Genomic DNA, 27,312 nt, shown 5'->3' on the forward strand with positions numbered 1-27,312 from the left:
ATGGATTAAACTGAGTTGGTCATTGAAAACCTCCTCATAAGGAACACTCCAGGCCCCGAAGACTTCCATGGTGAATCCCACCGTTTATGGACAGCTCTACACAAACCCCGCCAGAAACAGGGAAGGGAGAAGACCCCTCCCGGCCCCTCTAGGAAGCTTTGCTGAGGGCGGACCCGCTCTCCTCACCCGTGTTTGTCGCCAGCACCACCGCTGCCGACGTGAGGCTCTCCAGCATTGCGGCTTCCTCCCTCTCCTTCAGCTCTTTCCTTAACAGCTTGACTTCATTCCAAACACTACTCTTCTCTCTCCTATCCTGGGTCTGCCTGTTGTTCACCTACAAAGGAAAGCCAACAACACATAAATGCTTGCACGTGATTTCGCACCTACTTAGCTCTTTCTCGTTCATGAAGTGCTCCTGTTTATAACCAGCTGGTCCACTTCATTAAGCTTGAGAGGCGCTAAAATGTCAAGAATCCGTATGATGGGCAGCCCGGGTGGCTCAGTGGTTTAGCGCCACCTTCGGTCCAGGGTGTGATCCTGGAGACCCGGGATCGAGTCTCACATCGGGCTCCCTGCATGGAGCCTGCTTCTCCCTCTGCCTGTGTCTGCCTCTCTCTCTCTGTCTCTCATGAATAAATTTAAAAAATCTTTAAAAAAAAAAGAATCCATCTGAAAGGAGCAACAGATACACACAGGTGACCCAGCACTTGACACCCTGTGGCCTTACTGCCAGTGTTACCCGCACGGGGGAGGGAGTGGGGCAGAGTCCAGGTCCTCAAACCAGACAGTGCTTAGAATTGTAACTCAGATGAAACCAGAAATGGGACCCCACCCTACCCTGAGCAGTCACCGCACATGCTCTTGGCAAGAAAGAGCACCTGCCATCCCAGGATTTGGGTTTTAGCTGCTCACAGAGAAGAAGCTATACACTTCAGTTGTTATTCCATATTTGCCAAGAGAGTAACAAACTTTTCTCAACCTATAAAATGTGTATCTAAGCCTCGACTTTCTGTAATACTAAAGAAGACACTCTTCCTAGAGGCACCTGGTTAGCTCAGACAGTGAAGCGTCTGCCTTCAGCTTGGGTCATGATCTCTGGGTCCTAGGGTTGAACCCCAAGTTGGGCTCCCTCCTTAGTAAGGACCCTGTTTCTTTCTCATCCTCTACCTCTCCTTAGCACTCAAGCTCACTCTCTCTCAAATAAATAAAATCTTTAAAAAGACACCCTTTATTTTTTTAAGATTTTATTTATTCATTCATGAGACACACACAGAGAGAGAGAGAGAGAGAGAGGCAGAGACACAGGCAGAGGGAGAAGCAGGCTCCATGAAGGGAGCCTGATGTGGGACTCGATCCGAGGTCTCCAGGATCAGGGCCTCTGTTGAAAGCAGCACTAAACCGCTGAGCCACCCAGGCTGCCCAAGATACCCTTCCTAACTGTGATTTCTGCTTTGGAGGACTGGATATGGCAGGGTTGACTGGGGGGCCTTACTGTGCCTCCCTTATGGGGAAGACCCTGAAAAGCACTGATTACAAATGGAAACAAGAAAGGCAGTCATCCACATCTGCAGTGGAGGCAATACCATCCGGGCATACTCCTATCCCCTCTACCCTCAATTGACATGCTCTCAGCCAGTCCCCAGATCTGCTGGGTGCACACGGGCATCTCAAGTGCCACCTCACTATTCCGCACCCATGGGAAGGCGGACTCACAGCCCCAGCCCTGTGGGACCAGGACACAGAGGAGCAGCAATGTGAGGCCAGGAGACCAGCTGACTGTGAGCAAACAAAGGGGATGGTAAATCAGAGAACCAGCGAGAGCCAAAGTACCAGACTGCAAGACTTAACACGTCTCCAATTATCCTGTCACCCACTGCCTCTCTTCCACAGGGAGAGTGTAAATGGACCAAAATTTGGGAAGATGAATTTTTGAATTTTTATTATCAGGTTCCTGGGTTTTTTCTTGCCAATACTACCAGACCTAGGGTATGTTTAGAGACATGTCTTCTTTAAGATGACCTCTCACCTCCTCCCAAAACTACTTTGTAAACAGCTGAGACCCTATTAAGTGCTGAGTACAAGTTTCTATCAAAAGTGGGCAGTCCTTTATTTCTTAATACAACTGGGGGGAGAGGGGGACTCTTTTAATGGGCAGTTCTGATGTTTGAAATTCTTTTTTTTAAGTAGGCTCCATGCCCAGTGTCGAGCCCTACTCACCGCCTGAACTCACAACCCTTAGATCAGAACCTGCACTGAGATCAAGAGTCAGACACTTAAACAGACTGAGCCTCCCAGGCACCACCCCCTACTGCCCCTATGTTTGAAATTCTTAAATGAATTGATAGAGGCAAAGGAAAAGTGAAGAGGAGCACAAAAAAAATTGGCTCCCAGGAAAAACTGTGGATCAGAAAGCATGCAGAGCGGTTGCTGGTAGGAGGTACGTACAAAGGCCTGATCAATGTCCTTTCTGATGTCTGCAACAATCTGGGCATTGTCACTCCGCGCTAAAACCGCATCGAGGGAATGCTGCTGAATGGACTCCAGGAGGCGGGCAGGGTGCCCGAGGCGCAGGATCTTCTGCTTACACCGAGCCAGGCGCTCTACCAGATTGTCCACAGCTATGTTAGAGGGAGCACAGCACAGAACCTGGGGGGACAAAGCTCAAATTCAGCGACTTCTTTAGTCAACCACTTAAGTTCATGCTAAAACAAAGAGATGCTGGCCAGCCTATGAGTTTTGTCTTAGAATTTCACTTTGAACCCAATGAATATTTCACAAATGAAGTGTTGACAAAGACCTATAGGATGAGATCAGAACCAGATGATTCTGATCCCTTTTCTTTTGATGGACCAGAAATTATGGGTTGTACAGGGTGCCAGATAGATTGGAAAAAAGGAAAGAATGTCACTTTGAAAACCATTAAGAAGAAGCAGAAACACAAGGGACGTGGGACAGTTCGTACTGTGACCAAAACAGTTTCCAATGACTCTTTCTTTAATTTTTTTGCCCCACCTGAACTTCCTGAGAGTGGAGATTTGGATGATGATGCTGAAGCTGTCCTTGCTGCAGACTTTGAAATTGGTCACTTTCTACGTGAGCGTATAATCCCAAGATCAGTGTTATACTTTACTGGAGAAGCTATTGAAGATGATGATGATGATTATGATGAAGAAAGTGAAGAAGCAGATGAGGAAGGGGAAGGAAAAGGAGATGAGGAAAATGATCCAGACTATGACTCAAAGAAGGATCAAAACCCAGCAGAGTGCAAGCAGCAGTGAAGCAGGATGTATGTGGCCTTGAGGATAACCTGCACTGGTCTACCTTCTGCTTCCCTGGAAAGGATGAATTTACATCATTTGACAAGCCTATTTCAAGTTTTCTGTTGTTACCGTTTGCTGGTTTTTGTTTTTGCAGCCTAAAATTAAAATGTCAAATATTAAAAAAAAAAAAAAGTAACAAGTTTTTTTTTTCCTTTTAACTTGATAGTATATTTATTAGAATAAGAGATAAGATTTGTTAAACATTTGGATTGAAATGGTTAAAAGGATTTTTATTACAATTTTTAGGCACTATACACACTTGTTTTATAATAGCATCAGTACTTGTTTCTGGGGAAAGATATATCTCATACATTTTAATGCCTTGATCCGTTTGTAACATTCAAAGTAACCACCATTTTAGAAACGCTAATTCAAACTTAAAGAGACATAAACCACTAAATATCCCACATAATATATTTAAAAATAAATATAGAAATACAACCAGAAGTCTACAAATCATCACAATAGACAGACTGGTAAAGCCCCAGCTATCATGGCAGTGAAGGGCTCTGGCTAGATTTTGATAGAAATTGCTTCACTCTACACCAAAAGCAAAAATATAAAATAACATGATATATACTTTCTGATGTTCTTTTTCATAGCAGCAAAGCATGCTTCACATGCATTACCTGTGAAGGATCTTACAAGGCTCCTTCCTACTCAAACAGGAGGTATACCTGGCAAGAATGCAGTACCACCAAGTGTCAAAGAATCCCAAAGATACAGGCAGCTAGGCAGTCACGGTGAGGGAAGAGCAGTGCAAATTTGAGTAAGAATTTTTTTTTTTGACATTTTAAGAATCGTTTAATTAACTTTTGCCTTATTCTTAAAGAGTTCCTTCGATGGGAACAAAGTAAGAATTTTATATCAGAAGGAAAGAAAAACACTATGAACACGTATAATGCCTCCTCAACCTGAAAAGCAGGAAAGGATAATAAATAGCAAAAATCAGATAAAAATACTTCTATTATAATAGACACCATGTTGCAAGTGCATTTAAAATTAGCAAAGCATAACATTTATTTCTTGACATTTGTCTTCCAAAGAGTTCACAGTGTTTCAGTGTCAGTTGAAACAGGGGAAGAATCTCAGGGAAGAATCCTTCACATAATAATAGGACCACTGGTAGTAATGTCTCTCAGTTCTTTCCAAATCCATAAAGCTGCATTTCCTGATGAGTGACTGAGCTGTGAAGAAAGAGATGAGAAACCCTCATCCCTCTGAATTACTTGTGTCAGAATATTTTAACCATAGTACTACGGATAGTAAATTATCCTTATTAACAGGAAATACGTCTCAGATTGGAATCTGAGCAATCAGATGGGCAGAGAAAAAACGCTTTGACTCGCTCTTCATCTTTTAAAGACAAAGGAGAGCTTTTCTATGTACAAAGTCAGTTGTCAAGAACTGAAAGTAGAGAGAGGACAGAGTGCACAAGTGATCATGTCAGAGCGGCTGGAGGGATGGCTGGGCGCGACCTAAAAATAGTGAAAGGGAATAGAGGGGAAGGGAGAAGAAATGGGTAGGAAATATCAGAAAGGGAGACAGAACATGGAAGACTCCTAACTCTGGGAAACGAACTACGGGTGGTGGAAGGGGAGGAGGGCGGGGGGGTGGGGGTAACTGGGTGGCGAGCACTGAGGGGGGCACTTGACGGGATGAGCACTGGGTGTTATTCTGTATGTTGGCAAATTGAACACCAATAACAAACAAATAAACAAGTAAATAAATAATACATACATACATACATACATACATACATACATACATAAAGGACACATGTTACTGCACACTCTATAGTAGCTGCAACTGATGCTTCAGAAGTCTAGTCACCGGGCACCTGGGGGGCTCAGCCGGTCAGCCATTGGCTGGGGTCGGCTCAGGACCCTGGGACTGAGCCCCTCATCAGGCTCCTTGCTCAGTGCGGAGCCTGCTTCTCCCTCTCCCTCTGCTCATTCACTTGCACTCCTGCTCACGCTCTCAAATAAATAAAATCTTAAAAAAAATAAAAGAATACAAAGAACTCCTAGAACCAGAAATGTTAAATAATTTGCAACAGGGGGGAGGAGAGGGGACTCAAAAATTAAAGCGTCCTGAAATTATCAGGACTGGAGCATATGGTTCAACACCGATGAAATCACTTTCTCATCTGACAAAGTGAACAAGGGGAAATCTTTCTGATGGGTTCAATCTTGCTCCTAAAACTATTTTCTGTAGTGATTTTAAATCAGGAAAGAAAAACCGGAAGTTCCACTATTAGAAGTAGTTGACAGCTAGCAGAGGAGGTGGAGCAGACCCCCCGGGGAACACAAGCCTCAGAAGCAGGTGGCCACAGCCAGCCCTCCCTGTGTCCTGCGCCACCGTCATCCCCACAGAGGGCCTGAGTGTGAACCAAGGTGTGTTCTGTACCACAGTTTACACAAACAGGAGGCATTATCCACTCAAACCACCAGACCTGCTTCCTACCAATGAGTCATCACTTAATCAAGTTTTCAAATGCCTGAGCCAAATCACTCATTTGTATGAAACTACTGGACAGTTTCACGACCAAGATCTCCCTTCAGCTCTAAGCAGCAGCGGTTCTGCCTGCAGAGGAGCATGAGGCTCAGAGCACAGACCCTGGAGAGCGTGACTGCCTGAGTCCAAACCCTGGCCCTGCCATCCACCCACTGCTTGGGACCTTTGCCAATTTCTTTGGAAACACGGGTCCCCAGCAGTTCCTAGCACCCAGGGTTTCCGTGAGGACTACCTGGGTACACGGACAGCACTCAGAAGGATAACTATTTTGTAAGAACTCATCAGTAAAATGTTGATCTTTACTGTAATACTTACAGTCATCTGATATTTACAAAGAAAGATTTCCTAAAAGTTTTCCACATGCTCAGAATCCATAATGACTCACTCATGTGGATGCAGAGGAAAAAAGACCATTCTCAACTATTAAAAACATAAGTGAGTTATATACAATATCCCATATCCCATGTCAATGACAGGCCAGCTGTCTCCCTGAACTAACTACAGGGCCCAAAGGTACGGACAGGCCTGCCCACAGTGTGAGCATGGCAAGTGCGCTGAGCAGAGCCTCTCTCAGAGCCCCAGACCGGCACTCCCAAGCGTGCTCCCCCTTCCCATGCCCCCTGCAGCTCTCAGAAGTCAGGGCGGGCCAAGCCCAATACACCATTGGTAGGTGCTCCGAACACTCCTGACTGGGCATGAATCCAGCTGAGCACCTGCAAGCCAAGCACCTGCGAGCCGAGCTCCTGTGAGCCCAGCACAAGGAGCACATCCATCCTGATGGGGCAGCAGCACCCATAGCTCACCTTTAAGCCCTGTCTCACAGCCTGAAGAATGATCTCGACCACAGTAGTGGTTTTCCCGGTGCCAGGAGGCCCATGGATGATGGCAAGTTCTTTCTGGGACAGCGCAAAGGAGACTGCTTCCTTCTGGGAGGCGTCCAGGGAGGTGTTGCAGAACAACGGCGGCTCTACAGGAGAGACAGCAGTGTTAGGCTCTGTCTCCATGCCACTCGGTACTTCCTCCTGGCAGAAGGCACTGACCCTTCCCAGGAACTTGCCAATAGACAAAATCAGTCCGCTTGGTCCTCTGGTGGTTCCTCCCAGGAAGCAGATCCAGCTTGCTGCGTGTTTTCCCAAGTCCAGTTTCCCTGGGACCCAACCACACCCGCTCACATATGCTTGTCTCTGGCTGCTACATCAGCTCACAAAGCCTGACATATTTACAATCCATCCCTTTATTCAAGAAGTTTGCCAACGTATGCTACACAGTAACAGACCTTTCTGAAAGAAATGTTTCTTGGAATCTATTTCTAGTAGGGGTGTCTAGGGGGCTCAGTCCGATAAGCACCTGACTCTTGATTTCAGCTCAAGTCATGATCTTGAGGTCGTAAGATTGAGCCCCCGCACTCAGTAGGGAATCTCCTTAGGATTTTCTCTCTCGGGATGCCTGGGTGGCTCAGTGGTTGAGCATCTGCCTATGGCTGAGGGCGTGATTCCAGAATCCCAGGATCGAGTCCCACATCGGGCTCCCTGCATGAAGCCTGCTTCTCCCTCTTCCTGTGTCTCTGCCTATCTGTATCTCTCATGAATAAATAAATAAAAAATCTTAAAAAAAAAAAAAAAAAGGATTCTCTCTCTCTCTGCCTCTGCCCCTCCCCTCCATGTATGCTCGACTCTCACAAAAAATAAAAGTAAAATAAGTAAAAATTAAAATAAGTTAGTTTTTCTATCCTGCTGCCCCTTTTTAAGTGCCCATAAAGTGACAAAACCAAATGACAAAAAGGAATTAGCAAATTTTGGAATCGTGTCTCCTCACTGAATCTTCTATGATGAAGACCAATTATTTGCCTCGTGTACTCTGTGCTCAGAGAGCAGCAGCTATGTGTCCAGCTCTATAGGGCACCGACTACATGGAGACACCCGACCCATGAGTGAGCAGAACTCCCAGGCACAGTGCCCTGATCTGGGCTGGCCAGACTGACACAAAGCTAGAAAGCAGCAGAGAACCACCTGACCCAAAGTCCCAGTGCACATGTGTGCATACATGTCTGTATGTAAAAGACAGAGTGCTCCACGTGGAAAAACTAGAATATACACAAGTACTAGGGAGGCCAACTCCAGATGGCAGGTTCCTGAGGGATCTGTTCCCCTGCTAATGTACTTATTTCCAAATATTCTACGATTAACACATACTCTATTACTCTTCTCATCAGAAATAAGTGATCTTCAATTTGAAGGATGCTGAGAGGGATTCCTGGGTGGCGCAGCGGTTTGGCGCCTGCCTTTGGCCCAGGGCGTGATCCTGCAGACCCGGGATCGAATCCCACGTCGGGCTCCCGGTGCATGGAGCCTGCTTCTCCCTCTGCCTCTGTCTCTGCCTCTCTCTCTCTCTCTCTCTCTCTGTGACTATCATGAATAAATAAAAAAATTAAAAAAAAAAAATGAAGGATGCTGAGAAATGACCAAATGCACTTAAGAATTGGGACTTTTCAAACAAACACAAAAACACTATTAAACACAAACACTCAATCATCCTATTTCCACATCACTGAGCTAGAACATCCTCACATCTCTAGAGAACGTAGTGAAGTCAACAGAACGAGCTGCTTCCTTGCACTAAATACACAACAGGTCAGTCCATGTGAGTCATTCTGAGAAATTTAAAGTAGACTTTTAATTTATAAAAGAGAGATGCCTTCTAACTGTACATCCTCGATGTACATCCTTCTAACTGTAACAACCTCGATCAGAAAAGAACACACAAAGGTTCTTACCTGTATTGCTGGCTGGACTGGGGGCTGATCCGCCAAAGAGGACCTCTATGAGTGAGGACGCGGGGCCAGAATGGTACTTCTTTAGTGTTATCAGAGCCCTGCCAACAGAGTAGAATTAGGAGTGTGGTGAACACCAAATATTGAATCTGTGCCCAACCCTCTGCCCAGCAAAGGCCACCTGCAGCCTCCATATCCCGTGAGGGGCCCACACAGACTCCACACTCAACACAATTGCTCTCTTCTACCCACAGAGGCAAGCAGTCAGGGTAAGTGTGCAGTACTGGAAGAAAATAGGATGCCTGCGTGGCTCAGTATGTGATCCCAGAGTCCTGGGATCGAGTCCTGCATCAGGCTTCCCATAGGGAGCCTGCTTCTCCCTCTGCCTATGTCTCCGCCTCTCTGTCTCTCATGAATAAGCAAAATCTTAAAAAAAAAAAAAAAAGAAAAGAAAAAAAAAAGAAAAAGAAACTTGATTCCCAGTCACACAAACTCTTACTTTTTCAGTCGCTTGTAAGTGATGTCATTGGCAAGTTTTAACAGTCTGTAGGCCCGCTCCCGGTCCCGGTCCAAGCTCAGCTGGAAATCATGAGACGCATCAAAGGCTACTGTGACTGATCTCTGTGTGATCCGTGTCAGGATCCCTGTGGCCAGCTGATTGCCTTCATCATACAGACCCACTATATCGCCTATAGAAGCAAAAAGTTACACATACGCTGTGCACAGTATTTCAAATATCCTATCCCTCTTGTCTTTAGAAATGCAAAAAAAAAAAAAAAAAGAAATGCAATCGGTAGCAATAAAAGTTTTTTTTTATAGTAAAAGTTTTTTAACCAGCACCTAAATTATATATAAAAATTGACTTGAAATCAATGAAGTGTTTACAGCAAACGTGCCAGTCAAGAAACATTTAAAGTGCCTGCTCTGTGCCAGGCGCTATTCCAGGCACTGGTCTGATTAGAAATAAGACACAGACATCTGCACCGAAGGCTTTAAGGAAAGATGAAAAAAAAAAAAAAAAAGGAAAGATGAAGCCCACCCAGGAGGGGATGGAGAGGGATGAGGGCGTCACTTTAGAAACACTGTATAACAAGGGTTCCTCTGAGTGGTGACAGGTAAGCAGGATGGGGCTTGAACAAAGTGGAGCCCTCAAGCACATCTAGGAGAAACATTCCAGGAAGAACAGGAACATCGACGAAGGAGGGAGGGAGGTCATTTGCTGACCACTCAGCACGGATCTCTCCACTTCCCATGGCAATGCTGGGGGATTCACCCATCTGCTAGGTGACCCTGAGGGCCTTCCCTTGATGCCAGGGAGAGAGCATACAACCTACGCCTCAGCCAGTCACTGCATCCCATGTCCATCCCTGGCCACGGTGACCGTTCAGGGATGAGCACAGACCAAATCTGAGGCCCTGAGATGCAATGAGACTTTGATTGGCATCTGCGAAAAGGCCCTACGTCTGTGTAGCTGAACCAGGAACTTGAAAGCAAATTGGGGCCAGAACCACTATGATGTGTCACCTGAGAAGGAAGCCAACCCAGAAGAGGGCAAAGCCAAGAAATGGAGAGAAGTGAAGCCTAAGCAACCTCCCAAAAGCCCTGAAGGCAACCTTCCAGTATTGCAACCAACGCCATCCTTCGTACCCAAGCCAGTTTGGCTTGGGTTTTCTTTTTTTTTTTTTTTTTTTTTTAATTTTTATTTATTTATGATAGTCACACAGAGAGAGAGAGAGAGGCAGAGACACAGGCAGAGGGAGAAGCAGGCTCCATGCACCGGGAGCCCGACGTGGGATTCGATCCCGGGTCTCCAGGATCACGCCCTGGGCCAAAGGCAGGCGCTAAACCGCTGCGCCACCCAGGGATCCATGGCTTGGGTTTTCATCACCTGGAACAGAAGACTGTTCTGACCAAAACAGACTCCACTGTGAGAGAAAGCCAGAGCCACTCACATATTTACACCCTATTTGTTCTGTGTCGGAAAGTATATGCCACAAGTCAACCAGGCACCAGGCACACCCTTAACTTGGGCTACTTTTCTTCCAGGCAATGAGTTTCATCTCTACCTTGAACCTTTTCTCTGGCACCTTCTCTCAACTTTATAGACACAAAGAGCACAGGGCAACAACACTCCTGGGGCAGGGTCTGGTTCTGTGTGCGCAACCACAGGACCCCATGCCTCCTGGGACCACCTCCCCACCAGTACCCTGCATAGGGTCCCATGTTCCAGAACTGATGTTTCTAAGTTGAGCCTTAAAACTGCTCTTCAGAAGATTAAAAAGTAACAACCCTACCTCAATCTGATCAACACCTGCATCGACACATCAGATTTTTAGCCGGATGCTTTTCACATAAATGCCCCTGCCCCTGACTTCCTGTTTATGAACCCTTCACTAGTCTCTGGGGTCACACTTCACAATGCTGGTCAACTGAATATACTACTGAATATATTTTTACTTTTCGTTTTCAGATTTACAACACCTCCCCCACCCCCCCCCATGGATACTGGACTGTGACAGTGAAACAGTGTAACAGAAAGTTGCCACTGTAACGCCCCCAGTCCCTGTCTGCAGATAGCAGCCTCACTTAACAAGAACATGTAGACCTGATGCCAACCAGCAGCCCCTCTTCATCCCGTCTCCAATTCCAGCTAGTATTCCAACAACTGTGGGCAAGAGTTTGGCCAATCAGAATATGAAATCAAAAACCCGTCAGGTGGGCAGCCTCGGTGGCAGCAGCGGTTTAGTGCCGCCTGCAGCCTGGGGCCTGATCCTGGAGACCCTGGATCGAGTCCCACGTCAGGCTCTCTGCATGGAGCCTGCTTCTCCCTCTGCCTGTGTCTCTGCCTCTCATTCTCTCTCTGTGTCTCTATGAATAAATAAATTAAATCTTTAAAAAAAATTTATAAAAAAAAAAAAAAAACAACGTCAGCACCAAAACACAGCAGGAGACTCTTCTAGAGCAAGTACAGAACCACTGGTGCTGCTGTCTCCAGGCTTGAGAGCTAAACAGGTGCCCTTGGTGGGTGGTTCAGCAGCTTCTCCCAGCTGCTCGTCCTCTCCAGCAGGGTTGGCACGAGTGTACTTCAAGTACTCCTGGCACAAGAAGCCAGGGAACACGGAGCTATGAACACTGTGTCCTCAGTTGTCCAAGACAAATACGATGACAGTCCTGTGTAATGTTACACTTTCTAGGGGCCACGATAGAAAAATTCTTTAAAAATACATTGGTTTTAATAACAACATATTTTAATGCCATATACATTCAACATGTATTACGTTTCCAAAAAATTACTCTAGAGATTATCTATATTTCTTTGTACTTGAACTTCAAAATCTGGTGTGCACTGCACGCATGTGGCAATCACTGCCCACATCTCAACCACACACGGCAGGTGGCTGCCACCGCGGACAGTGCTGACCTAGACTACCAAAGAGCCACAGAGGTGGTGAACTTCCAACTAAGAGTTCTTTGCTGCATTGCTTTATTCTCCAACTAGTCACATGTAAGCTGGTGCTCACAAGAGTAAAAGTCACAGCTTGGAGACCAGCAGCACAAAATATACGCCTACATCGCAAATGCACAGACCTGAAGTAAAGCTGTTGCTGGGAAGCACCGCAGCAGATGTGCATCTCCTGGGCTCTAAGGTGACCAGCAGCCGCCCGTACAGCCCAGTCCGCTGGCTGGAAACCTGCAGCTTCAGCAAACAGACGCCTCGGCTCTGGAGTTCTTTTGGGGAGATGTTTTCCTGCCAGGACCTGGAAGACATCCAATACTGAGAGTTCAATATTTACACTTGCCCAGCTTTTATTCCAGCCCACACAGAAGGAATGTAAAAGGGAGAGAAAAGCAGACAAAGGCGCCAAATGAGACCCACAGAGGCTCTGCATCTGCCCCTTGCATCCTGAGCCTCCCTCATCCCCTCGCGCTGGCAGAGCTAGTCCCTTTACCTGATCTACTTGCACTGGTTCCCCCCATGTCACTCAGTCCATCAGTGCCCCCTGCCAAGTCCACCATCTGTAACCTCACGAATCCACCTCTGCCTCTCATCCTCACCACTATAACCCCGGTTCAAGCCATACCTCCTCCTCATCTGGACCAGACAGAGCCTCCGGCCTCCTGCCTGACCTCGGGCGCTTGCCCTGACCAGTCAGTCGCAAGCAGCAGCACCCAAGCAGGCCACCTGAAACACAAATCTAGTCACTCCCCTTTGAAAAGTAACAAAGGAAGACCTCACTAAGATGGAGTAGGGAGGCCAGAGAGGGGAGCTGCACCATTCCACGTCAGCTACAGACCCTGATGGCACAGAAGCCTCAACCCCACGACGGGGAAAGATGCGCATCACATCCCCTGCAGGAAATCCGCCAGCCCTGCACTCAGCCGGTGAGCACCGGTCATCACCCTGCGCGCCTGCCTTTCTGTGATAGACTTCTATTCCAAACAACCCTTCCCACTGCCTCCTTCTCCGTAAAATAAAGGTCCTTCCTCTCCTCCTCTTGTTGCACTAATCCAGTTTGTGCCACAGCTTCCTTGGCCGGAACTGCAGATCTCTGCTATTATGAATAAACTCATCTCGCTGGTAGAAAAAAAAAAAAAAAAAGAAAAGGGGGGGGCTGTATTATTTTTGAGGTTAACCCCTCCCCCGAAAACCCACACTTCACCGTGCAGAGCCGTCGTCCGCACACAGAACAGAGCACAGGCCCGCCGCGAGGCCCTCTCAATCTGAGCCCGGCCGCCTCCCGTGGGCGCTCCCGGCGGGCGCTCCCTGTGCACGGGCACCGGCGCCGAGCCCAGCGCCTGCGGCAGGACCAACTCGAGCTCACCGAATCCCACTTCACAAGCGAGGCGGCCACGGCTCGGAGGTGTAGCCGGAATGTCCCACGGCCACGCACGAAGGAGCGGGGGTGCTGCCCAGGCTGGCGGGGCCGCAAAAGCTCTTCATCTTCAAATCAAAAGCCCCTCGCGCAAACCAGGGCGCGGCCAGCCCCTGCCCGCAGCGCAGTGACTTGGCGCAAACCCCGGAATCCCACGGCCTGGCCCCGGGTCACCCTGGGGGAGCCACGGGGCCGCTCGGCGGCACAGCCTCCTCGGGTCAGAGGAGCGGAGGACCGAAGGCACAGACCACCTGCTGCTGCTGCTGCTGCTGCTGCTGCTGCTTCAGCCGGGCGGGCTTCCCTCCGAGGCAGCCTGTCTCCGGTGCTCCAGCTTCTCCCCAGGTCTCGTCCGGGAAGGCTCCCCCCGCCCACCTGCACCCGGGTCCCCGCCGGCTCAGCCGCGCGCACCTGGGGGAGCCGGGCTCCGCCGCACGCGGGACAAGCTCTCCTCCCCGGGCCCGCCCCGCCGCGCCCCACCGCAGCCAGCTGCCCGCGCCCCCGCGCCCTCGCGCCCCCCACCCGCCCCGAGGGAGGAAAAGGGCCGAGGACACGCCGACAACAGGCCGACAACGGGCCGGACCCGGGCTGGACGCTTGGGGCGGGGGCTCCAGGCTGAAAAGAAAGGACCTAAGGGCCCCCAACCCGCGCCGCGAGCGCCGGGGACCTGCCGGCCGCCCCCTACCTGCGCTCCTCCACCTCCGCGTCTCTCTCGAGTTCCAGCAGGTCCAAATGCTTGGTCACGAAGCTCTCCACAGCCGCGGAGGCCATGGCCGCCGACCCGCCGGGCCCGGGGCCGCGGAGATCCCGGCCGGACCCCGTGCGTCGACGCACAAGGCGCGTGCTCGCGCCGCTTCCGCTTCCGCTTCCGGCCGAGGCTGCGGGAAGATGGCGGCGGCCGTGGCGGCCCGCGCCGTGCCCGTGTGCTTCCGACGGCTGCTGTGCGCCTGCAGCCGCCGCGGCCCGAGAGCCGCAGGGCCCGGAGCCGGTGAGAGGCGGGCAGCGGGGTGGGAGGCGGGCAGCGCGGCGTGCGGGTCCGCGTCCGCCCCATGCCTTCGGCGTCGGCCGCTTGCTGTCGGCGCGGTGACCGGCACGGCGCTGGCCTTGCGGTCGGGGCAGCCCAGGCTCGGCCTGGTGCCTTTCGTTAGCAGTGACGTTCGCCAAAGGCACTATCTTGGCTTGAAGTGACTGGCGTGCCTGTTTTATTGATTTGAGGGACAGCGCGCGCGCGCACCTGAGCAGGGGCAGGGGCAGAGGGAGCGGGAGAGCGGGGAGCCCGGAGCGGGGCTGGGGCCGGGCACCAGGATCGGAACCTGAGCCACCCACTGCCCCCAACCATGTTTTCAAAATAGGCCCGGGGACGCCTGGGTGGCCGGCGGCTGAGGTCTGTCTGCGCCCCAGGTCGCGATCCCGAGGTCCTGGGATCCAGCCCCACGTCTGCCTCTCTCTGTGTGTTCGTCCTGAATAGATAAAGAAGATCTTTTTAAAAATAGGGCTAAGTGTACATTTGCGGATATTGAAGAAGTGTTCTCCTTAGATACAACAGTGCTTCAGTGATGTGTTTTTTAAAGAATATTTTCTTTCCGTGGAAGCACGTTGACATCTCTGCTGCTCAAGCAGTGTATCTGTGATTCTCTTAAAAATCATTGCGAAGTTGGGCCAGAGACCCTGTACACCCAAAAATGGGCAACGCGAGTTGATAACCGTTGAATCTGCGTGAAGGCTCTGGACTCTCGGTTCTGTCCTCTTTACTTTCTCGTGTGTTTGACGTTTTCCATTAGTAAAAGTCAGGTTTAGGGAGGGAGGGACAGTTTTACAAAAGCGGTGGAAATTATTCCCTTGTCCTGACATAAGACCGCCTTTGGAACGCTGTGTTCAATTCCAGACTCCCCACTTTAAGAAACACAGGTAAGGTGGAGTTCAGGGAAGGTGACCAGAATGGTAAGCAGCCAGGTCCTTGAGGAGTGAGAGAGGGGAACAGGATGGAAGACACCACAGTACTCAGAGCTGTAGGACGACCCCGTGGGAGAGGAGGGAGCACATTTGTTCCTTCCGGGGTCCAGGACTGAGCCAAGGCCGTAGATGAGTTACAGTGAGGTGGCTTCCAAGGGAGGCGCAGAGTCCACTGCCAGGGCATATTCCAACCAGGGCTTCATTCATTCGCCCACCATTTACTGAGCACCTCTTATGCGCAAGCACTGATGGGGGGAGGGGTGGAATACATCCTAGACTTAAATAATCCCTGCTCTTAATGGTGCTAGTATTCTGATGGGGGAAGGGTGGCTGTGGAAAGACAGGCAACTTTTTTTTTTTTTAAGATTCTGTTTATTTATGAGAGACACAGAGAGAGAAGCAGAGACACAGGCAGAGGGAGAAACAGGCTCCATGCAGGGAGCCCGACGTGGGACTTGATCCCAGGACCCCCAGGATTAGGCCGTCAGTTGAAGGCGCCGCTAAGCCACAGAGCCACCCAGGCTGCCCAAGAAGGAAATTTTTTAAAATAAATTACATAGTGTATTAGAAGCTGGTGAGTCTTAGGGAGAAAAATCAAGCATGAAGCGGGTGGGAGAGGGTCAATTTTAAATAGGATAGTCCAGGAAGACCTCTCTACTGAGATGCTGTTTGAGTCCACCCAGAGAAAATGGGGGAGGGAGGTTTCAGAGGAAGAGCAGCCAAGGCACACACGCTTCGAGGCAGGCACTTGGCATGTGCCTGGCATGTTCCGAGAATAGCCAGGAAGCCAGAGTGGCAGGTGCAGAATGAACAAGAGGTAGAGTCTGAGACATGGGCTCAGAGCGAGCCAGAGAGAGAGGGGGCATCACACTGCCCGTGCCCTGTAGGCCCTTGTGAGGGTTTTGGCTTTTCTCTGAATTAAATAGGAAGCTCTTGGAGAGTTTTGGCAAAATAGTGACAAGATCTGACCTGAGTTTTCACAGGGTCACTCTAGCTGCTGCACAGAGAAGGGAGGTAATGGGGAGAGCAGGGTGTTAGTAATAATTCCAGCAAGATGTGATTGATGGTGGCTTGGGGGATTTAGGTGGTCAGACCCTGGATCTCGAAGAGAGAGCTGATCTGCTGATAGCTCTGAGGGTGTGAGAGAGGAAAGGGTCAAGAGGGACTGAGATTTTTTGGCCTGAGCAACTAGAAAGGTGACATTGCCATTTTGTGAGATGGGGAGGAAAAGCAGGCATGAGGGTGAATCTGGAGCCTTTGTAGTTTTTGAGATGCCTGTCAGCTTGCAAGTGGTGACAGCAAATGGAGAAGTGGGTGGTCAAATCCAGGCTGCAGGTGTAAACCTGGGAGTCACCAGTGTAAACAAGATACTTAAATCCATTCATCTAGATACAATCACCCGAGGAATGGTCCCAGAAAAAGAAGAGATACGGCCGAACGAGGATCTAAATCCCAGGCACAGCAAGGTAGTAGAGGAGAACCCAGCCCAAGATACCAATAATTGGGAACACCTGCTAAGAAGTAGCTGTAATAGGGTGAATTTCATGGAAAGTACATTGTAGCTCAATATTTAAAAAAAAAAAAAAAAAAAAAAAACTAAATGCAGGACGACTGGGTGGCTCAGCAGTTAAGCACCTGCCTTCGGCCCAGGGTGTGATCTTGGAGTCCCGGAATCAAGTCCCACATCCGGCTCCCTGCATGGACCGTGCTTCTCTCCCTGCTTCTGTCTCTCATGAATAAATAAATAAAATCTTTAAAAATAAAAATCAAATACATCAGTAGATGCAAGAAATGTTTGGCGGGATTCGATATTCATAACGACAACTCAAAGAACTAGATAGAGGAAACTTTTAATTCATTTTAAGTAGACTCCACACCCAGTGTGGGGCTCAAACTCACGACCCCGAGATCCAGAGCTGCATAGTCTACCGACTAAGCCAGCCAGGGGCCCCCATAGAGGAAACTTCAGTAACAGGACATCTTTAGAGGCAATGAATAAATAAATCCTCAACAGTTACTGAGTTGCTACCCTCTCCTTTTCTCTCCTAAGCTCCACATTTGATTTCTGGGCCTTTGTCCCTTGGTGTATTAGTCATCTACTGCTGCATAATAAGTCACCCCAAAACTTGGCAGCTTAGCGTGGTTGACATTTGTCATGTCCCACCATTTCCAATGGTCAGGAGTAGTACAGGAGCAGGTTAGCTGGGTGGTTCTGGCTCTCAAGCTGCCCTCAGGCTGTCTGCTGGGGCGGGATCTTCTGTTTCCCAGCTCACAACCTTAGTCATGGGCAGGAGGCCTCCATTCTAGTCTTTTATAACGTAATTTCAGAAGTGTTGTGCTATCACGTCGGCCACATGTCATTGGTCACAGAAACCAACTCCATTTGGGAGGGACAGCATGGGTGAGCCTAGCAGGAGATGGGCTCCTCAGGCCGTCTGGGAGGCAGAGAACAGCATCTGACCCTACGGGGCACTTGGCGATCAAGGAACAGGTCAGTGGGTGAGGGTTCTTGTTTTAGGCCCTTTTCAATGGTGTGATGAACAGATGGACACACACAAGTAATAACCACAAGCAATGGTGTTTTAGCTTTGTCAACGGAGATTTTTTCCACAGACACGTTGTGACCTGGTGCTCCAACTCCAGCACCAGCAATGAAGAGCAGTGGCATTTCTTACCACTAATGATCACTGTTTCTTGTTTCCTCAGCTTCCCTGGGATCTGCTTCCCAAAGATTTGGTTCACAGAGTACTTCAGTTCCACAAGGGTAATGTCAAAACATGGGTTTGAGTGACTCTTCCTTTGTAGGACTATCTTTCTAAAGTCAGAACGGCCTATGTGTGGGTTTTCAATGATATTTACATTTTCTCATACCTTTTTTGATAGTACTTTTAGAACCCTTGACATAAACATCCATGGAACATCCAGAGTCCAAAGATGAATGTGCTTTTAGGCCTTGCATAGCTGTATTTTATTTAAAAAATCTAGTAGCTCCCGGGATCCCTGGGTGGCGCAGCGGTTTGGCACCTGCCTTTGGCCCAGGGCGCGATCCTGGAGACCCGGGATCGAATCCCACGTCGGGCTCCTGGTGCATGGAGCCTGCTTCTCCCTCTGCCTGTGTCTCTGCGCCTCTCTCTCTCTCTGTGACTATCATAAATAAATAAAAATTTAAAAATAAATTAAAAAATAAAAAATCTATTAGCTCCTAATTAGAGGCTTCTAACCGGAGAGCTAGAATCACAAGAAGGTTGGATCAGAATTTTTAGGAAAAACTTAAATATCTCTTGGAAGAACATATTCAGTATTAAAATATCACTCTTAGAGGAAAAAATCTTTTTTTAATTTTTTTTTAAGATTTTATTTACTTTGGGAAGGGGAAAAAGAAGGAGAGAGAGGATCTCAAGCAGACTCCCAGCTGAGCCTGAAGCCCAAACACAGGGTTGGGTCCCAGGACCCTAAGATCACCACCTGAGTTGAAATCAGAAGTTGGATGCTTAACCGACTGAGCCACCCATGCACCCCAGGGAGAAAAAAACCTTTAATGTAAACTACAGAAGGTAAATTTGACAAAATCCCACCCAAATTCCCAGTAGGAATATCCAAAAGCAGTAGAGGGTAGCAGTGAAGAGTAAGGAAGCTCCTGGTCCTGTCCCAGTCCCACCCCTCACAACCCAGGGGCCCATGAGCAAAGTAGTCCACTCTGAGCTTTGTGCAAGATGGATATGGTGTTAGTATCTCTCTCAGTGGAGTCCTCTGCGCGTTCAATAAATTTTCACAAAGAGCTTAGGACATAAATAAATAAATAAATAAATAAATAAATAAATAAACAAACAAACAAACAAACAAACAAACAAACTTAGGACAGTGCTTGGCGTACCATGAGTTGTTTTGGGGTATCAGCTGCTCCTGCATTCCCAACTCAGAAGTGGGAAGATTCGGGGGGCTTTTATGTTTCTCAAAAGATGAAGTCGAAAAACAGAATCAGATTAGAGAGAGAGAGATCCTAAGGCAGAACATTAGTTAATTTGAGTTAATCTTTCTCTTTCCCCATGAGTTCCAGGTCTCCAGCATCTGTTGTCTTATAGTCTGTCTCATAGGGAGGGCCGGGCCCAGCAAGGGGACCAGAGCTCCCACGATTGGACTCTCCTCCTCCTTGTCTGTCAGAGATCATTGCTTGGCCACAGGGTGGGAACGTGTTTCCAGGTGCCCTGAGATTAGCACAGTGGATGAGCTCAGTTTCATTTTTTGGCCGGTTGACACCAAAGTGATTAGAGCCACAGCATGGGGAGCATTCGTTGTACGCACCCAAGTGGGGCTCCTGATGGAACTCTGCAGCAGAAAGACGGACATTTCCCTCTCTGGTGGCAAACAGCAATAGAAGCTTTAAAACCATTCTGAATAATTCAATTTGGGCTCTACTGAGCTCTCCCCTCTCCATAGATTTCAGGAATTCAAGGCAGAAGTAGATCAAGAAGTGAGAAAGACCCTGCCACCTTTTGCCTCTGTGCTCCCTCCCTGTGCACCCAGCTTGTTTCCTCCAGGCCGAGCGGAGGGAGGGGCAGACCCTGGCTGCAGCAGCACTGCTCCCGCGTGCATCTCCACACTGCCCGGTCCTTCCGGGCACACCATCCCTCCTGATCCTGCACAGCCCTGGGGACAGGTGTTTTTGTTCCCATTTGCTCAGTGAAAGAAACTGGAGCACAGAATAGTGAGATGGTTGCCAAGGTCCTGTTAGTCTGGTGACAGAGGCGGGGTTCCAACCCCTGTCTGTGCACAAAGGCCAAGCAGACTCTTACCTGGTGGGAGTTAGAGGTAAGGGCTGAGCAGCAAAGTGTTCCTGTCACTGGAGCCCTGCCCTCAGAGCCCCTGAGTGTTAGACTGGCACTGCAGCACGGTTGGGAGGCAGAGAATGTCTTGCCTTTGGGTGGAGCGTTGGGGGTGGCAAAGGAGGGGCATCGATGCAGCCCACACCTCTAAGAGAACATGTACCCTGACACTAAGAAAGAGAGTCCTGTCTTCTCGGATGAGCCACCGGCCCAGGGGGGTAGTTCTTCTGAGGAGGGGCGCTTCTGGGATGAAATGGTTGGAATTCCCGTTTTGATTTTTTTTTTTTTTTTTTCCGTTTTGATTATTGAGTAATTAGTGGATGTTTCTTGAAATATGTGGCCCTTCTGAGAAGATGTGCGGTCACACAGAGGGGCAAGTCTGTACTGAGAGTCCCGTGTCCACATGGCCCGGGGCCTCCTGGGAGCATATGGCAGGCATAGCCCTGTCCCCCCAGCTTGAGCACAGCCGTTTCTCACAGATCCTGAACTGTCTTTTTCCATGGGCATGCCGTGTACATGTAAAATCTGTTTTACAGGTACGTTCCTAAAACATCACTGAGTTCACCACCTTGGCCAGAAGTTGTCCTGCCAGACCCAGCTGAGGAGACCAGACACCATGCAGGTACCAGATGTGGAAACGAGGGCGGTACCCCCTATTTCTCCCCCGACAAGGTGGTCCCCTGGCCACAGAACAGGATCTCACATTTCCAGGGGCCCTGAGACTCAGCACGGTGTGAATGCTCAGGCTCGTTTTTGCCACTTGACACAGATTCAAACCCTCGCGAGCACCAGCCACAGTCCAAGCAGGCAGTGTAAGCAAGGGAGGACCCCCGGCTCCACCTATGTCCACGCTGTTGGTGGAAACACAGTGGCAGGAAAAGATTGCTCCGCCATCAGAAGAACCATGTGCATGGTGGTCAGTAGGTGTGGGTGCAGCCTGGGAGTTGGAGAAACTCGGGGTGTCAGGATTCCTGTCGACCCAGAGCGTGTCCCGTGAGGAGGGACAATGTGGCCGGCCACCGTTGCCACGAGGGAGCGCGGTGTCCTCTGCCTTACTAGGCTGGAAACGCAGGTCAGCGCGTGGCATCTTCTGGTTTTAAAGTACCGTTGAGATGTGGTGCCAGATAAACAGTGCTCTGCCCTTTCTCCGGGCGCAGCTCGGGCCTGACTCTTTCCAGGGCAGGCACCGTGCACTCCTGTCCCAGCACCCAGCCTCAGGCCAGGCTGGGCAGGTCAAGGCTCACAGATGCTTATCAGACAGCGAACAGGGCAGGAGAGAAGGGATCGCGACCTGAGGTGAGGCAGTGGAAGCCCGGAGCTGTGCGGGCTGTGCGGGCAGAGGCTTCCAGGTGGACCTAGCACCACAGGGTGTAATTCTAGCTTTTCCTGGTTTGCAAAAAGGCCTCTGCTCTCACTTTGCTAGTCCTCTGGCTTTTTCTTACAGAAGACTGGGAATCCAATGGGGTGAAGGTCTTTGCACCCCAGAGTCACAGGGACGGAGCCAGGTGCACCTAGTGCTCAGGCTAGAGAATCACGGGCGGCAGCCCCACCGCCACTTCCCATCCCACTGAGGGAGAGCAGGGGACCTGGGGCCTTGTATGACTGTCCCTGCAGGCCTGTGCCAATGTGAGTAGCTGACCGGCTGGCCACCTGGCCTGCTTTCTCCCCGCTCCTAGAGGTCGTGGGGAAGGTGAACGAGCTGATCGCCACAGGCCAGTATGGCAGGCTGTTTGCTGTGGTGCACTTCGCCAGCCACCAGTGGAAGGTGACCTCTGAGGACCTGATTTTAATCAACAACGAATTAGACATTGCATGTGGAGAGAGGATACGGCTGGAGAAGGTGAGTGCAACAGGGTCTGTGTGCCCCAGGAGTTCAGTCACCAGGTGTGCTATCCTGGGGAGCCTTCCTCAGGTCAGCGGGAGAGGGTGAGCAGAGCCGAGGGCAGGTGTCCCCTTGGGGGTGGCTGAAGCCCAGCAGGGCGAGGGACTGCAAGGGCAGCTCAGGAGACTTCCCCTCACAGGGAGGCGGGCCACCCTTCCTCCAAGGAAAACACGTGTGCTGATGGAGCTCCCGTCTCAGGAGCACCCTCCCTTAGAGCGTAATGAGCATCCCGGTTGCAGACAGGGGTTCAGGCCCACACTGACGGGGCGAGTGTTTCTGCAGGAACACTACTGTGGTGTTAGACTTGATGGCTGCTGCTTTTAAGCAGAAGGACTGGTTTTAGAGGCATTTCCCAGGGACTGGTATGTCTACCGGCCATTCCACACTGCTTGGTCTGCATGTTTAGCCTGGTATTTCTACCCATCACTTACAATTCTTCTTGTTGTTTGGGGCAGACTTCTTTGTTTTTTTCTTATTCTATTTATAAAAGTATATCAAATGTAAGTTTTCAGGGGTGCCTGGGTGGCTCAGTCAGCTGAGCATCAGATTCTTGTTTTCACCTCAGGTCGTGGTCTCAGAATCAGATCAACCCCACATCGGGCTCTGCACTCGAGATAGAGTCTGCTTGGGACTGTGTCTCCCTCTCCCTCTGTGCATTCTCTCACCCACTCACTCTCTCTCTAATAAGTTCTAATATATATTTATATATGTATATATGAGCTTTCTATATTAGATCGTTTTTCTAGGATGTGTTTAACTGCTAACATAATGTGCCATAGCATATATGGGTTTTTTTATTGATTAAAACTCCTCTTTTGTGGTTGCAGAGTTTTTGTGTACTTAAACCAAAACTCTGTTTTTTTAAGATTTTATTTATTCATTTGACAGAGAGAGAGAGAGAGAGACAGAGCACAAGCAGGGGGAGCAGCAGAGGGAGAGGGAGAAGTAGGCTCCCTGCTCACCCAACGCAGGACTCAATCCCAGGACCCCGGGATCACGACCTGAGCCAAAGGCAGATGCTCAACCACTGAGCCACCCAGGCGCCCCCTTAAACTCTTGTTTCTAAGATGCTGTTCTCACAGCCGGTGAACTGAGCTCAGAGCTGAACTAATCAACCATATAGGGCTTCAACACCCAGGAGGACTTACTTCTCCTTAATGACAGTGGCTCTGTCATGAGCTCATGGGCAAGGGCACACTTACTCTATATAACATCTAAAATAAGTAGGAGACTTTAGAGGTGTATCTGACCATTTTTGAAAGGGAATTTTTTTTTTAGTAATTTACACCCAACATGAGGCTCAAATTTATGACCCCAAGATTGAGAGTCATGCATTCCACGAACTGAGCCAACCAGGTACCCCCTATAAAGATATCATTTTGAAACATTTCACATTAACAAAAACATTCTAGAAACCACCACCTAACGCAAACTGTTTTTCCTAACTTAGGAAATGCAGTAGAAGAGAACATGTCACCCTGAAAGAGACTGTAATACAGTGTTTTGATTATTTGTCATCGAACATATGCAGTCCGTTGATGTTGTTGTAAAATACACTTCACCTTTAAATATTTAAGCTTTATGTCATTGGGTGTTTTTCTCATCTGCCCTTGTAATACAAAGATGCCTTCATCTGAGGCCGCACTTGGCCATGCAAAGGACAGTTGCTGAAACATCCACGTGGAATTTTGCAATCTTTAAAAAATACACTTGAACCTAAATCTTGGCAGAATTAGCAGTGTTATAAACTGCTTCCAAGGACACCGCAGTAGGATTTTCGCTGTATATAACTTTCTATAAAAAGTAAAAAAAAAAAAAAAAAAAAGCCACCGTTATTTACACAGGCAGTTGACACTCTTCTCTGGAAGCACAATCACCGAGTCAGGTACTCAACGACACTTGTCCTGGCTGCACTGATGGGCCTATCTGGGAGGTAGCCACAGCTCTGTGGCTCAGCAGCCTGGGGCTGGCTCACATTCCCGCTGGTTTGAACCCTGAGGAACAGCTAGTAGGCTGGCAGATCAAGTCCGTAGCACGCTGTTGGGTGGCTGGTTCCTTCCTCATGCTCCATTGTTTGCATCACTGACTTTTCTGTCACTTGCTGGTAACATGCCTGTTTCATTTCCCAGGTCCTATTGGTTGGAGCTGACAACTTCACGTTACTTGGCAAGCCACTCCTTGGGTAACGCGCTCACTAATGCTGGACTTTGTCTAGGGCCTGCACGATCTGTGAGGGAGGCCATGCAGAGGACACCCAGGCCAGACCATTGTTCTATTACAATTTATTACAGTGGAGACTTGTACGATTTGTTGACAGACCACCCTGTCTCTTTTTTCTTCTCTTCTCTTTTCTTTTTTGTAAAGTAAACACTCTCCCCACATGTGGCTCAAACTCACAACCCCAAGATCAAGAGTCCCACACTTCTCCAACTGAGACACCAGGTGCCCCTGTGCTGTTCTCTTTTATTAGTATCAGGTTATAATTCACATACAGTATCGTATCCATGTCAGGTGTACACGATGTCTTGGTACATTACAGAGTGCAGTCCGCCATGGGCCTATTGCCCTGGGTCACCTCCCAAAATGATTACAGTGTTGTGGACCATATTCCTGGTGCTGAGCCACCCCCCCATGGCTGGTTTATTTCACAGCCAGAAGTTCACACCTCTTAGTCCCCTTTTCTTTTCTTTTCTTTTTTTTTTTTTAAGATTTTATTTATTTATTTATGAGAGACACAGAGAGAGAGAGACAGACAGAAACAGACACAGAGAGAGCGAGAAGCAGGCTCCATGCAGGGAGCCTGACACGGGACTTGATCCTGGGTCTTCAGGATCATACCATAGGCTAAAGGCGGCACTAAACCACTGAGCCACGTGGGCTGCCCCCCCCTTCTCTCATTTTGCCCATTGCCCCTGCCTCCTCCCCTTCTGTCGTGCTTCTTTGAGGTTTTCAAATTATCTGCAGGGAGGGTATAATTTATAATCAGCAGAAAAGAAAGTAAAACTTTGTTTTGGAAATTCTTACACACCATTAGTAAGATTGAAAAATAATTAAGAAGGTAGGTCATTGTTTATTTTCTTCTTTCTAGAAAGGATCTCGTTCGAGTAGAAGCCACGGTCATTGAAAAGACAGAATCATGGCCAAAAATTAATATGAAATTTAAGAAGAGGAAAAACTACAGGAAGACAAAAGGTGAGTTAGACAAAGTGTGGCTGGTGCCCCGTCCCCACTGTGCTCGGTCCCCCACTATGCTCGGTCCTGTGGCTGCTGGCAGGGACAGCGGCCACCGACACGGGACGGAGCTCAGCCCCGGTCTCCTGGGTTAGATGGGGCCGGGCAGGTAGAAGTCACTCGTAAGCAGAGCAGGGGTGTGGAGGGAGGGGCCCTGGGACCTCAGCCACTGCCACTGGACCACAATGTGCCAGCAGGTCACAATGGCAAGGGGAACATTTGCCTTCACCTCAGACTGGCACAGCATGTCCCATGACCCACGGACGGGTATCAGTGGCAGCACCATTTGTGCCAGAAGCACCAGAGGTGACTCCTGTCCAGCATGGAGACTGGACAAATAAACGGGGTGGGGCAAGGCAGTCCTCTCAGCAGAGCATTCCCCTCGCAGTGCCATGAGCAAACTGCCACTCCACACGAGAACCGGAAGGAATCTTAGATAACTGGTGGGACCTGAGCAACACCTGACCTTGTGCCTCTGCGTACATATATCCAGGGGTGGAGGGAGGCCTGAGGAAGAGGGCCATTGGTTGACAGAGAAGGGAGAGCCAGCGTGGGATGGGGTGAGGAGCATAGGGTGAAGGGCCGTGCAGAGTGTGGCTTGGTGATGAAGTGAGTGTCCCTCTGATGGCCTCACTGCCGGGCAGGAAGTCCAGGGGTCTCCTGGGGACGGCGGGGGTGGAGGGAAGGTTCAGGTGGGAAGGGGTGAGGTCAGGGGTCAAAGTGAAGGAGCAAAACTGACTATGGACGAGAGAGGGAACTGGCAGGGTATGTCAGCCCGGGAGCTGCGTAACGTGATGGCAGGTACAGCATCAGGGGCAGGGGCAGGGCGGATGCTGACCATTGGTGTCCAAATACTTGGGCTGCACAGCGGGGGGAGGTGGCCCTGATGTGGTCTAAGGAGACCCGGAGTAGAGCAGCAGCAGTGAATGTGACGGGTGGTTTCACAGCACAGACCTCACCCATGGGTGCCCCTCTCCCGCCAGGTGTGAGGGAGCAGAGGGGCCCTGGGGTGGGTTCAGCAGCCAGTTAGCGGGAAGAGGAGAGGAAGCCTCCTGCGGTGGCTCTTTGGGGCACGCTGCAGGGGTGTCCCAGACTATGGTACGAGAGGTCGGGAAGGTGAGGGCATCTCCTGAGTGAGGGCAGTAGCCTCCCAGGTGGGGGCCAGGCCCCACACATCCAAGATGGAGGGTCCTGGGACACATGGGGTCACAGGAGGCCCCAGGTAGGTGCCAGACCAGCTGTCACTCCACTTTCTGCCCCTCCCCATCTTGAGGGAGTGCCAGTTGAGGCCTGGCCTGTGCTCCCCCCAACTCGTCCTGTCCCCATTAGCTTTCTTTGGTCCAGTCCGTGGCCACCCCCCACAGCCCCGTGAATCCACAAGCAGGAACAGGCCCATCCCTGCAGAAGGCACCCCTGGAAGTCACAACCCCCCGTAAGGTGGGGGCTCCTCAAGCCTAGGACCCACAGGTGTGGGATCCTGTCTGGGAAGTGTATAGCATGCACAGTCCTCAGTCACCCTCATCACCACTGGCCTGAGCTGCCAGTATTGGGGAGGTGCTAAAATACCCTGACAGAGGCTGGCTCCGCCTCAGGTCAGGTTCACAGGAGCCTCTCCTCCACCCTCTGCTGCTTCTGACGGGGCTCCCGGAGCATGGGGCGGGACAGGCACGTGGCCAGCGGGGTCCCCATGGGGCCTGGGTTCCGCCTGGGGAGGGCCAGTGCCAGGCCGACCCCCCGTGGAAAGAGCAGGTGGTCCGGCCACAGGGTCTCACTGTGGCTCATGAACACCGCAGACGTGGCCAAGCTGTGACCCTGTTCTCTCTCTTCCAGTTATCGTGAACCCACAGACTGTCCTTCGGATAAACACCATTGAGATCGCTCCATGTTTGTGCTGATCCTGAAGCTCATGTTTACAGAATGTAAAAATAAACCCCTGTTTTCTGGA

General features: G+C 49.8%; 3 protein-coding genes across 8 annotated transcripts in view; 2 read left to right on the forward strand and 1 right to left on the reverse strand.

Moving 5' to 3' along the window:
- IGHMBP2 (immunoglobulin mu DNA binding protein 2) overlaps nucleotides 1-14,296 on the reverse strand; it is a 27,100-nt gene extending 12,804 nt beyond the window's left edge. For 3 of the 5 annotated variants that reach the window (XM_035701540.2, XM_035701539.2, XM_035701542.2), the window contains exons 1-7: nucleotides 14,164-14,296; nucleotides 12,196-12,365; nucleotides 9,107-9,296; nucleotides 8,611-8,708; nucleotides 6,641-6,804; nucleotides 2,446-2,646; nucleotides 187-334 (exon numbers count right to left, since the gene is read on the reverse strand). In XM_035701540.2, the coding sequence (XP_035557433.2) occupies nucleotides 187-334; nucleotides 2,446-2,646; nucleotides 6,641-6,804; nucleotides 8,611-8,708; nucleotides 9,107-9,296; nucleotides 12,196-12,365; nucleotides 14,164-14,249 (1,057 nt within the window). In that variant the 5' untranslated portion in view covers nucleotides 14,250-14,296. Of the gene's footprint in view, nucleotides 1-186; nucleotides 335-2,445; nucleotides 2,647-6,640; nucleotides 6,805-8,610; nucleotides 8,709-9,106; nucleotides 9,297-12,195; nucleotides 12,366-12,689; nucleotides 12,791-14,163 lie in introns of all 5 variants that reach the window. The other 2 variants (XM_035701541.2, XM_049096688.1) reach the window with 2 other exon arrangements.
- On the forward strand, nucleotides 2,685-3,437 carry LOC118351360 (nucleosome assembly protein 1-like 1). Its single transcript, XM_035701547.2, has one exon. It carries the CDS (start codon nucleotides 2,700-2,702, stop codon nucleotides 3,276-3,278), a length of 579 nt encoding a protein of 192 aa, XP_035557440.1. The 5' UTR covers nucleotides 2,685-2,699; the 3' UTR covers nucleotides 3,279-3,437.
- Nucleotides 14,211-27,312, forward strand: MRPL21 (mitochondrial ribosomal protein L21). Of its 2 annotated transcripts, none has more exons than XM_025434345.3 (7): nucleotides 14,211-14,466; nucleotides 18,138-18,195; nucleotides 20,791-20,876; nucleotides 21,931-22,094; nucleotides 24,266-24,318; nucleotides 25,225-25,328; nucleotides 27,198-27,312. In XM_025434345.3, exons 1-7 carry the CDS (start codon nucleotides 14,211-14,213, stop codon nucleotides 27,260-27,262), a joined length of 786 nt encoding a protein of 261 aa, XP_025290130.3. In that variant the 3' UTR covers nucleotides 27,263-27,312. The 2 variants fall into 2 exon arrangements, with proteins under 2 accessions (XP_025290130.3, XP_025290138.1); XM_025434353.3 differs by lacking the exon at nucleotides 14,211-14,466 and adding an exon at nucleotides 18,783-18,985.

This window comes from Canis lupus, chromosome 18 (genome assembly GCF_003254725.2).
Source record: "Canis lupus dingo isolate Sandy chromosome 18, ASM325472v2, whole genome shotgun sequence".
In the NCBI taxonomy this organism is placed as follows: Eukaryota; Metazoa; Chordata; class Mammalia; order Carnivora; family Canidae; genus Canis; species Canis lupus.